This window comes from Sinocyclocheilus grahami, unplaced genomic scaffold, assembly GCF_001515645.1.
Source record: "Sinocyclocheilus grahami isolate Dianchi unplaced genomic scaffold, SAMN03320097.WGS_v1.1 scaffold116.1, whole genome shotgun sequence".
Classification (NCBI taxonomy): domain Eukaryota; kingdom Metazoa; phylum Chordata; class Actinopteri; order Cypriniformes; family Cyprinidae; genus Sinocyclocheilus; species Sinocyclocheilus grahami.
The window spans coordinates 2,072,334-2,084,407 of record NW_015505295.1 but is presented as its reverse complement, the minus strand read 5'-3'; the positions used below and the strand labels follow the sequence as shown (position 1 = coordinate 2,084,407).

General features: G+C 40.3%; 2 protein-coding genes across 2 annotated transcripts in view; one reads left to right on the top strand and one right to left on the bottom strand.

Moving 5' to 3' along the window:
• The window catches only part of LOC107589438 (basic helix-loop-helix transcription factor scleraxis-like), a 16,836-nt gene extending 12,223 nt beyond the window's left edge, over positions 1-4,613 (bottom strand). Inside the window, exon 1 of the mRNA XM_016277882.1 lies at positions 3,703-4,613. Within this exon, the coding sequence (XP_016133368.1) occupies positions 3,703-4,272 (570 nt within the window). The 5' untranslated portion in view covers positions 4,273-4,613. The remainder of the gene's footprint in view (positions 1-3,702) is intronic.
• The window catches only part of bop1 (BOP1 ribosomal biogenesis factor), a 109,152-nt gene that overhangs the window by 44,688 nt on the left and 52,390 nt on the right, over positions 1-12,074 (top strand). The window lies entirely within an intron of this gene.

Below are 12,074 nucleotides of genomic sequence, written 5' to 3'. Positions count from 1 at the left end.
ATACACCTTGATGTCAAATAAAATAAATAAATTACACAAAGTTTAAATAAAGTAAAAATCAGCAAACACCGTGGAACCAATTAAATGAGAAACGAATGTTTAAAAAAACTTCCAAAATCACCTTAGATAAACGGCAAAAGTCAACAGGCTTTTCAAAATCCAAAATATTGCCAAACAGGCGGTTTTGCATTTCGTTTCGAAACTAAATCATCCGCGATCGTCTTGTCTGTCTCACCTCACTCTTCTTGTCAGTCAGCTGTGATGCGACTGCCTTTCGGCACGCTGCATTGAGCAGCAGCGTTCAGTTTTAAATTGTAGTGTCTGTTCTTTTACTGAACTAAATTATTTTTATTTCTATAAAAAATCTAAACGACGGTGGGGTCGGTGACGCGGTGGGCAAGTGACTTAACCGGTGTTGCGGCTTAACCTGTATCACTGTCAATACCGTCTATCGCGGCAAGCCAGGGGTGGTCACACTGCACTTTTCGTTCCATTGACTTCCATTCATACGCATGCAAATGCGTAAGACCGGAAACGCAACCTCATGCGAAAAATTTTGCATTTCGCTGCGTTCCAAAGTTCAAGTTTGGTGAACTCTGACCTGCGAATTCGCATCACATGAAGACCTGTGACCAGTAGAAGATCGATATGTCACTGCGCGACCTCTCTGTACAGAAATTCAAAAATGGAGGAAGTGCTAATTTTAACTGTAGTGCAGCGTCTTATTTTATATAATACATCTTTAAAAGATTATAAAAATCAAATAAAAAAAGAAGTTTGCGGTGTCACTGGAAACAGGAACAGATGATATAGAAAGAGAGAGAGTGTATTATACACAAGTGTATTATTAAATTACTTAATGTTGTTCGTTATTTTATATTTTCAGAATCATTTTAAAATTAATTTTGCACACCTCAAGAACTTATAAAATGACCTATTTAAAGGGAAAAACCTACAGCACTTAAAGCACAGCACTTAAATTTTTTTATATATATGTATATGTGTATATATGTATGTATGTATGTATATATATGTATGTATGTGTGTATGCGTGTGTATATATATATATATATATATATATATAGGGAAAAACCTACAGCACTTAAAGCACAGCACTTAAATTTTTTTATATATATGTATATGTGTATATATGTATGTATGTATGTACAGTCAAACCAAAATTTATTCAGACACCTTGAACATTTCATTCATTAATACACTTTATTCACTATAGTTTAAAAAAAGGTAATAAAATATGACAAAGCCGAAAGTAATTCTTGTGGCGATCCTCATCCAGCCCAAGCTCCTGAATTGGAACTGTCCCCGCTCATTCCGAGTCCGTAGTGAATCCACAGCCTTCTCCTTTCCAGACGCTTTCGACGCCGTCACAAAAGACACAGTACAAGCACATCGGAATCCATGTTGATAACTGAGGGGAAACCTTGGCGCGTGATGTCATATCCTGCTCCCGCCCATATTCGCAGCGGTGTCCAAAAAAATTTAGCACGTTCAAAGTCTAGTGTGACCACCCCTTAACCGGAATCCGCCATTTTAAGCAATGAATGAATGACGGACTCTCCGTTGTAACATCGCGCAAGGCAAATAAGGGGGTGACATCTAGTGGATTAGACTAATAATAAGATTAACGTAAATCTTATGTTCAATGTTTGCGGAAATAAATATTGAAAAAAATCAATCCGTGGCCTTTGGGAATCGATATTGAATCGACCACATTTTAAAAAACTATATATCAAAAAATCAATGTTTTTTTTGCCCAGCCCTAATGTTTAGACAATTTAGCTGAGTACATGAATTGCTCACACAGACCTGTTGATATTTCATTAAAGCTCAGATATTTTGTTGCAGAAAATGATTAAATAGCAGCTGATTAGATCAGTTTGACTTATAAAAATTGGTCTGCTAATCAGTTTTTGGGATTTATGGGAAATATTCTTCACTTTTTTGTACTTACTACAAGATAAATCCATTGAAATCTTAACAATTTAATGGCCTTAATGCTCTCAGCTGAAAGTGCAAAGAATGCGGAGTTCCTTTCAGAAATCTGTGAAAATCCTCCATTGAAAGATTTACGAAGGTCCGAGCACTTTGCATTTCGTGCTTGACAAGGATATTAATTGGGCGACGAAGAAGCGACTAAGAGCAACACAGGATGTGAGAGTGAAACGCTGAGGTTGGTGCACGGCTACTTGGGGGGGAAAATACCCAGCAGCAGATGTTCCCTAGATTCCCATGGCCTGATATATAGATCACGGACCATTTACATTTGCATATTTATGCTTCCCATTTTCTCATTTGTCATAAATGGCCCAAACTAGGTTTGTCGTAATTCACCCATGCGGTGCAGAGTATCCACAGCAGAATCAGTTGCTATCTTTTATTGTTTTTTTCCTTCACTACAGACCTTACTTTGAAAGATCCAGAAAAGAAAATGTAGCTCAATGGCTTCTGGAAGCACTTCAGGTTTTTGAGGATTAAACACACGTTGCGGTGGTGAGATACCCTGACCAAAAATGCTCTTGTGTCATGGCGGAGTGTAATTGTCTTGAGCGTGTGCTATATTTCAACCTCTGACAGTTCTTCGCTATGCAAGTTTAAATTACAGTTTTCCCCCTGTTTTTGGTTTGGTGTCATTGTATTCCTCACAGCCAGAGCGTGATTTACAGTTTTATTTTTAATGTGCTGTGATGTTGACTCCACGGGCCAAGGTCAGCGCAGTCACGCTCACCGGGGGAAGAGCTGGATAATGTGTTTGTATATTACCTGACAGTCTCTTTGTTGATTGGATATTTTCTGTTGGGCTACATTTAATCCGATCTTTCACTGCATCTGTCTATGAGGTCATGATAGCAGCGCACTCTGTAACAGAGATATCGCCCTTGATGGAAAAGGACATGTGGATGAAGTCATAACTCAGCTTCAGAGCACCGAGGATGGTTTTCAGTGTCAAACATTATCTCGGGGAGGCTGAGAATTACGACACAGATGCACTAAAAGACGTAGTTGGCCGGTGTAGGACAGAATATCTGAAACTATGCCTTATCAGCTATCTGTTGAGTTAAACGTTTTTGCAGTGCCAGATCTAGAACTCTCTTAAAGCACTCTTAAAAATAAAGGTGCTTCACGATGCCATAGAAGAACCTTTTTTGTCTAAATGGTTCCATAAAGAACCTTGAACATCTGAAGAACCTTTGTTTCACAAAAGGTTCTTTGTGGCGAAAGAAGGTTCTTCAGATTATAAAAAGGTAAGAAAGAGATGGTTCTTCAAAGACTGAATTGTTCTTTGTGGAACCAAAAATGGTTCTTCTATGGCATCGCTATAAAGCACCTTTATTTTTAAGAGTGTAGGTTTTGTGTATATAAACTGCTTTGTTGTGGCTAGATTTACAGAAATGCTTTGTAGAAAGGAAACAAACATTTGCAACTACTTGTTTAAAAGGTAATCTACAAGTTTATTTTGATAGTATTTAATACATCCCAACTGTATCCTGACTAACTTTGCCTCACGTCATTGCCCTCAGTGACCTTACTAGCAGAGAATGATTCAGACCCGCTTTTATCCCTCCCCAAGGTTCAGCCTTATTTCACACCTCTGTCTGTATTTCTTCAGCTTGTTTGTGGACTTGAACACATCCAGATCTTTGCACAACCTTAACGGCGAACACCTGCATGCGTCTCACTCACCAGTTTCCTCTGGTTGCTGAGGCAAAACGTGCAGATCTGTTTGGGCTGCGAGTTCTCCGAGTCCCGGTTTGGCAAGCCATGGTGGTGGTAGTAGTTTGAAGTCGACGGCCCTCCGCTGTGGCACGGCTGTCCGTCCCCGCAAGCTTCGCCCACCAGGAGCACATTTCCCAGGTGGGAGATGTAACTGGATGCCAACCGCAAGGTCTCGATCTTGGACAGCTTCCTGTCGGCAGGCTCCGTGGGGATGAGAGTCCTCAATGCAGTGAAGGCCGTGTTGACGCTGTTGGTGCGATCCCGCTCCCGTGCGTTGGCTGTATTGCGTTGGCGGCCCTCTGGCAATGGACCCATTGTGCCCATGGAGTTGGGTGGTGACCCTAGCAGCCGTCCACCACCTCCTATGCCAGGTTTCCGCTTTCTTCCAACTTTAAGGTCGTACCCCGAGGTGTCCAAGAGAAAAGAGCGGTCGTCCGAGCCTGAGCTCTCGCTGCCATTTTCATCGTCCTCTGACATCATTGAGATCTCCGAATACAGGTATCGGCTGGGAGCCGATCGTACCATCGCGAAAGACATTGCTGAAACCTCTGAACCTCTCCACACGGATCTCAAATGTTGCTTGCAAGACTCTAGAGTTCGTAATGCATGGATCTCTTAGCTTCAGAACCAATCCTGCACTTGTTTGCTCCTTGGATAGTCCTCTAGTACAGTTGCGCTCTGGTATTACATTGCTTTGCCACTACAGACCCTTTGAAATTAGTTTTTCTTTACCGTCAAGACTTGGAGAATTGATCCTGAAGGGTTGAACTTGTTGTTTGTCCTCACTCACATCCCATCTGAGCTGAAATCCACGTCTTGCTTCCTCAAACACACATGCACACTCCTTCTCCAGCTCTCTGTCCCTATGCAGCACTGGCTCTCCCCCCTGAGCAGAGACCCACGTGTGGTTTCACTGAGTGTTTCAGTGTGGTTGTGCTTTATAGGTTGTGGGAGTGTCTGGTATGATTCCTCCCTCCCTCCCTCTCTCACTCCCTCCCTCACTCTCTCTCTCTCTCTCTCTCTCTGTCCATCCCTCTCTTTTACTGCTTATGCAAATACCCCAGCTGGCGGCTCAGGCAGGGAGCAAAGTGGTTCTATACAGCTATCAACTTCAGCTTATTTAACTCCCTGTTAATAATGGCCTTTCTTTTTTTTCCCCTTCCTGCTTGCTTGCTTTAGTGGTTTGAAATCGTGTCTTGCTTTCATAATCATTTGCTTGCTTTCTATCTGACAACAATCATTTTTTTCTGTCATATTTTCCCTCTGCTTGCTCACTTTCTTGTTTAAAGATTGTAATTTCCTTGCTTGCTTTATTCTTTCTTTCTTTCTTTTTCTTTCTCCCTCCTTCCTTCCTTACTGATTTAAAATTGCTATTACCCTTTCTTCCTCTTTTTTGTTTCCTCTTTCTCGTTTCTTCTTATACTGATTTTAAATTATTCTTTCTTGCTTTTTGCTTTTGTATACATTTCTTTCTTTTTTAGAAATGTTCCTAATTTCTTGCTTTCATTCTTGCCACCTTGTTTGCTTGTTGTTTTTCTTTTGACACCATTTGCTCTTCTATCTTTATTTCCCCGCTGCCTGTTCCTTTCGCCCTTCATTTACAGTTATACTGCATCCTAGAGGGACTCAAACACTCCAGGGATTTTGGATCATTCTTTCCCCCATTCTGCCCTCCTCCCCCTGAACTCTGTAACCATTACCTTACCTCAGTGGTGGTTTTACAGAAACCCTTGGGTCAGAGTCGGACCTTCTCAGGGACGGTCTTTTGCAGTGAGTCTGCACTCCTGTGGTTTGTCTTCCACTCTGAGTCAGTGACTGTCCGGTAGTTTGATTAACTATGTTGTCCATGAAGATGAGTGGGTTGTCTTATACTTTAGTACATTGCCGTTTTATCTGGCTGGACCGGTTTAGTCACGGGAGGGAAATAGCAATATAACATCATCCAACGGGACCATAACTCAGATCGTAGCACCTGTTCTTCTTCTTAGTCATTACCACCAATCACCAATTTATGATGAAATGAAGATTTTTGGTCATGTTGTGTTTTTTTGAGAAAAGGATATATTGGGTCTTTTTGAGAATAACTGAGGAAAGTTATATGGTCTTGCTTAGCTTAACTATGGAAGTTTGAAAAGGTTGTCTGAACTTATTATATGTTCTGTCATGCTTTTGTAACTTTATAGCTGCAAGTCATTAAAAATATTGTTCCCAAAACATATCAGCTTCACTTTACCGTCCTTATAGGTTTCGTTGAGGGAAAATTGCACAAGACCAGCATGCTGTTTCTCCAAGTTCAGGTCTTTTCTCATCCTAATGTTTTATTACTGTTGTATAGGTGAAGTGTAAAGTGGCAGAAGGTAAAAAACAAAAGACGTTTCCATACAACACAACCATTTGATGGATTATAAGTGTACTCCTTGATGTCATTATAATTTCAACTCCTATTTACCCTCTGGAAAATATGAAGATATGAATGGTGGCTTGTCATTTTTCCCCCTTCATTTTCTCTAGATTTCATATTTTTGACATTAGCTCAAGACTAGTCTGGCGGCGTAACGATGTGGTTTTCGTACCATTTCTCTGTGAATGACGGCTTGAGATGGAGATGATGAAAAAGACATTTTGAGGACGTGGTAAATCCATATTAATGCCGTCTCATGTTTCGTCTCTTTGAACCGTAACCTCATTAATAAGCGATGCGAGTTAAAGGCCAGACGGGATATCTGATTTCCGGCGTTTGCACGTGGTCGAAACCACAGTAGAGGCAGATCCTCTCAAACACTCGCTTCCGTTCTTTTTGGCCTAATATTTAATCCGTTATTTGTTGTTAATAGTAGCGATATGTACTTTTTGAGCTAGACTATACAGTCTTTTCCTTTTTAAAGGAAATGTATTCATTAATTCGTTCCCCGAACAGTCATTTGAAGCCCAACGTCATGAAGAACAGGAACGGAACACTTAACACCTGAAACTTGCTTTCTCCTTAAATTTAAGATGGAAAACGTTCCCAGTCTGTTGAGGCACGAAGCCTTTGTGTTTCATGTTTTAATTAATGAAAATGGTTTTGTTAATGGCTGCTGCGAGCGAAGAGATTTATATTCCTCTGAGTGGGCGAGCACTCTTTAATTTTATTCTTGTAAAAAGGGAATTTTGACCTGGTTTAACTAGCAGCAGTAAATCACTAGTTCAGTTTTTAACACAATTGTATTGAAATAATGTTTTCCGCATGTCGAAACATGTATGATTATCCTGTTCCGAATGGACTTTTCCTCCTCTTTTCTGTTTTTAGGGCAATTGAAATAAAACCTTTAAAGATGTGTTTTTTTTTCCTTCTTGAAACCAGTTTTGAAGTTGAATGGCTTTACCAGTCACTAGTCAGACATATTCACTCCCCAGACTAAAAAGTATCAGTTGCACTTCTGCAAAGATGTGTCTTCATAAAGAGGCGAGCAAACGCTTCGCTATGAAAGCGTCACTGTTTTGAAGTCTCAGATATTATTGTGTGCTAGCTTCTCATGCGATTGAATCATTCTTTTGAATCAGATCATTTGGTTTGAACTGATTTGCTTGGTATTTGTAAATAACTTGACTAAGAAATTGGTTTAGGTGTCAGGTGAGTGAAATATTGGAATCATAACACAATATGATTCAAAACTATATTATTCAAAAACTATATGAAAATGTAGTGATGGTGGCTCTTCTGAACATATATGAATGGTGAGTTGAATCAGTGGGTATAATTTAAAATCAACCATCTAAATTAAAAGATTCACTAAAATCCCAGTGCTCTTTTTTTTTTTAGGTTCTTATGTTGTAAAGCATTACTGATATAGTCAAATATTGATATAAGTTTTATTTCAGAATTTTACATTTATTTTTTTTATCCTTACAGTATTGTTCTCTCTACAGTATTGGAGTCAACAAGATTGTTTAAAAGTGTTTTTAAAAGATGTCTCTTATGCTCACCAAGACTGCATTTATTTGTTTAGAAAAATCAGTAATAATGTGTAATATTATTTACGACTTTAACTGTTTTCTAATCGAGCATATTTAAAAATGTACTATATTGCTATGATGCAAAACTGAATTTTCAACATCATTACTCCAGTCTTCAGAGTCACATGGTCCTTCAGAAATCATTCTAATATGTTGATTTTCTGCTCAAGAAACATTTCTTATTAATATCAGTGTTGAAAACAGTTGAGCTGCTTTAATTTTTGAAACCCATTTTTCAAGATAATTTGATTAAAGGGGTCATATGATGCTATTTAAATTTTTCCTTTCTCTTTGAAGTGTTACAAGCTCTTGGTGCATAAAGAAAATCTGTAAAGTTGCAAAGACTAAAGTCTCAAATCCAGAGATATTCTTTATAAGTTAAGAGTCAACCACGCCTACCTAAAACGGCTCGTTCTAACACGCAAAAAAAGAATGTGTAACTTTAATTCTCGCTGTAGTATTGTTGTTGCCGTGTGTTTCGTTGTGAAAGCGAAACTACTTTGGTTGGCCTTCCAAAAGAGGACGATATCCGCTTTGTCATGCCTGGAGCTGATCCGTGCTGGTCGCTGAGAGAATACATCAACTTTGCGCTGTGGATCGCCGGATCGGCTTTCACCATGGACGAAGTGGAGTCCAGCCTGGGGTCGTCACATGTGGTTGCCGCAAGCCCGCCGGCCGCCGCTCACTCAAGCCGCTGGCTCTTTTGGAAGGACAGTGGAAGGACAGTGGTCTAGAAATCAGTGGTTAAGTTGTATTTACAACACTGTTCCAGAACAGTTCTGACTCACAGTCTGTATAAGTACGTTTTCATTTAAAGGATTTAGGTGTAGAGTAGCGCTTGTTGTTTGTCATTTCTCTGATCACAAATGCAGACATGGTTTTATGTTTACGCGGCACGATGCAACGTAGTGCGTAAAAAGACATTATAAGTAATTATAATCCAGAATTATGTCCCCACTGGATGCAACAAATGCCTCATTTGTTATGGGTTTTATTGGTTTTGTCTGGTCATGCCGGGAGACGGCATCACAGTATGGTAAGGGGCGTAACATTTCCGTCACACACTTGAGGTATGCGGCCAATCACAACGCACTGGATAGCTGGCCAATCAGTGCACACTTTGCTTTTCAGACCGATGAGCTTTTCAACACGTTTCAGAAAGGTGGGGCATAGAGGAGAAACAATAATGTATTTGTTATGGGTTTTATTGGTTTTGTCTGGTCATGCCGGGAGACGGCATCACAGTATGGTAAGGGGCGTAACATTTCCGTCACACACTTGAGGTATCCGGCCAATCACAACGCACTGGATAGCTGGCCAATCAGTGCACACTTTGCTTTTCAGACCGATGAGCTTTTCAACACGTTTCAGAAAGGTGGGGCATAGAGGAGAAACAATAATGTACAGTATGTGGAAAATAATGTGTTTTTTGAACCTTAAACCGCATAAACACATTTCATTACACCAAATGCACAAAATAATGTTCTTTTCAGCAACATCATATGACCCCTTTAATAGAAAAGTAGCATTATAAATGTCTTTACGGTCACTTTTGATTAATTAAATTCAATTAAATTCATCTTTGCTAATTAAGTGTTAATTTATTTTTTTCAACAGTTGTGTATATTGACTTTTTGATTTGTGCATTAATATTTAACTTTTCATATTAAGATAAAACAAGGCCAAACCACATGAGAGAGAATAAAACTCATGTTGTTTCATATTTTTTCCCTAATGCATTGCAAAAAATGTTATCATCATGACTTGTATCATATCGTGAGGTTGTTTTGCAATACCTTGCCCTTAAAGGGATATTTCATTACTCTATTTTTTTTCTTAACTTGAAAATTCATAAAATTGTGTACTAACATAATGAGATGTTCTTTTGTCATATTGGTAGATTTAGGGATTTGTTTTTCTTGACAGTTTTTAAAATACACTTTTGTGTTCTGCATCTGTTGGCAAGCTTTTTAGGCTTATATTTAGTAAAAATGTAAGTGCATTTGTCACTGTGCGAAGCACTGTACATTCAACGAAGCATTTATGTCTTTTAGTGTCACAGTCATGACCGCAATGACACGGTAATATTTCTTTCCATACCCCAGCTGTGACCTTTCAGTCATTAAAGCAAGAGCTCACCACGGCAGTCCGTATATCCCGGGACGAGTCATTACAGGAACCAGGTCATAACGTGACGACATTCATTAGGGTCGAGCGAGACCACAGCAGAGATGGAATGTCTCGCTACCTCATAAAGATCAGCCTCTGGGGTAATGAATGACAACGCTCGTTATCTCGCCGTCGACCCGCTTAAAGAGGAGAAAAGGCATCCCATCTGACTGCCATTAGCTCCCACTGACCTCCTCCAGTGCTCTGCGACATCTAATCCAGCAGAAAAACGCTTTCTGGGCTCCGATCCTCTCAGGCCGCAGGGTTTTCGGTGTTTGGTTAAACACCCGGGGTGCACCGTACTGTGATCGGCTACTCGGATCCGTAAGCTTTTGGGGGAGTTTGTCTGGACGGGTCCAAAAGAGCCCCTGTATCGCTTTCAGACTGGCAGAGACCACTTAATCTAAGCCAGACGTGATTCGGCTCGCACACACGCATGCGGGACCTGCTGAGATCACAGCGGCGATGACTTCAGTTAATTTATTCAAAAGAGAAGGCGGAGTCATATGAGGGGAACAAATAAAAGCAATTAGACTGGCTGAGGCCTTTGTTCTCATTGCTCTTATTGTGACTTTTCCGTTGTTAAAGTGCTCCTGTTCTTTTTTTATGACGTGTTTTCTCTTGGGTACATTTACAGTGCGTAAAGCATATAAACAGGCCAGAACTACAGAGACTCTGAGTTGGTTTATTCAATTGTATTATGAAGGCCGGAAGACCTAATTAAGAGCAGTCCATCCACACGTGCATTTTACACACGTCCACCGACTCTCAAAGCTCTTATTTTAACATTTGTTCTGGACTAAGCTACTTTTTTGCCTACTGTTGAACAGTGTTGTTGTTCAATATTAATTTTGGGGGGTTTGGGTTATGAGGTTACTGTAGGACTAGAAACCAGAAGAAAAGTTTGTCATGTTAATTCTTTAGGGATTGAACCTTAATCTTTACATTTCTGCATATATATCTCAAAGGCCCCTTAAGTCTAAACTAGTACAATGCAATAATGAATTATGCATATATTTTAGTAAATTTTTTTGAATAACTGTTTGTTCTTCGTCACTCGTTCCACATCTTTTTCTGTCATTATTTTCTCGAGTGTTTGCTTTTATTGATGATTTAATGTTTTTTTTTTACAACTCGAAATGAAGTGAGCAGCAAATGTTAAAAGTGCTGCGTTTTGGAGAGCTCTTTGGGTCCCGCTCAGTTTCTCATATTCCATACGCGGGATTCTTGGGTTTGGGTATTATTCCATGATCATTTTCCAATTTAGATTTTTCCAGCGAGCTGTTAGCGGTGGATGTTAGCGGCATCCTAATGGTCTGCGCGCAGCTGCCACTCACCCACATTAGCGCGCACGGGGATGCGGTGCGCTAACACGTCTGCACGCATTCCTGCTGCAGACGCATGGCCCTGTTTGGATGGACCTCATGGAAAGTGTGGATGTGGCAGCGTTCCACCGCGGAGTTTGAGTTTACTGGGATTATAAATGATCCCATTAGAGGGAAATGCAAACCTGCATTTGTGGGGAGGAGACACAGGCTGCTCCATCTGCAAATGGCTTGTCGCTCAGTGGCCCGTACCGAGTGGGTAAGCCGTGGAACCGCTTCCATAAATCCCGTCTTAAGCAGTTCTCGTGCCCGGTGCCCATCGAGAACCGACGTCTCCTCGCGTTAAACGCTCTCCGTCAAATCAGCACTGCTGCTGGAAAATATTCTGTGCCAGCATGCAATCATAAATCAAGTTACTTAATGCACCTAAACACGTTATTGAATTTGAAATGGCCACGTTTTTCAATTTCAAACTAGATTTCATAAATTTCCCCTGGAGAACTTTACAGATTAACTGATGTTATAAATGCACCAGTTTTGAGAGGGTCAGTCATCGCTTCTCAAAGCAAACAGCAGAAATGTTCAGGTGTTTCACCACCAAGGCCCTGCTGGTTTGCAAAGAGAGTCAGATCTGTACACAGCAGCCATAAAATGCTTTTTGCAACGTTTATGTATTTGCTGTCCCCGAGTATTGTTTGGCCAAGATTCAAATCTTGATCTCCCACACGCTTACCAAAATCTTTACCCTTTAAGATAGTTCAACCAGGCACAGTTGGTAACCAAACAGTTAATGGTAGGCATTGACTTCCACAGCATTGAAAATTATACCATAGAAGTCAATGGCTACCA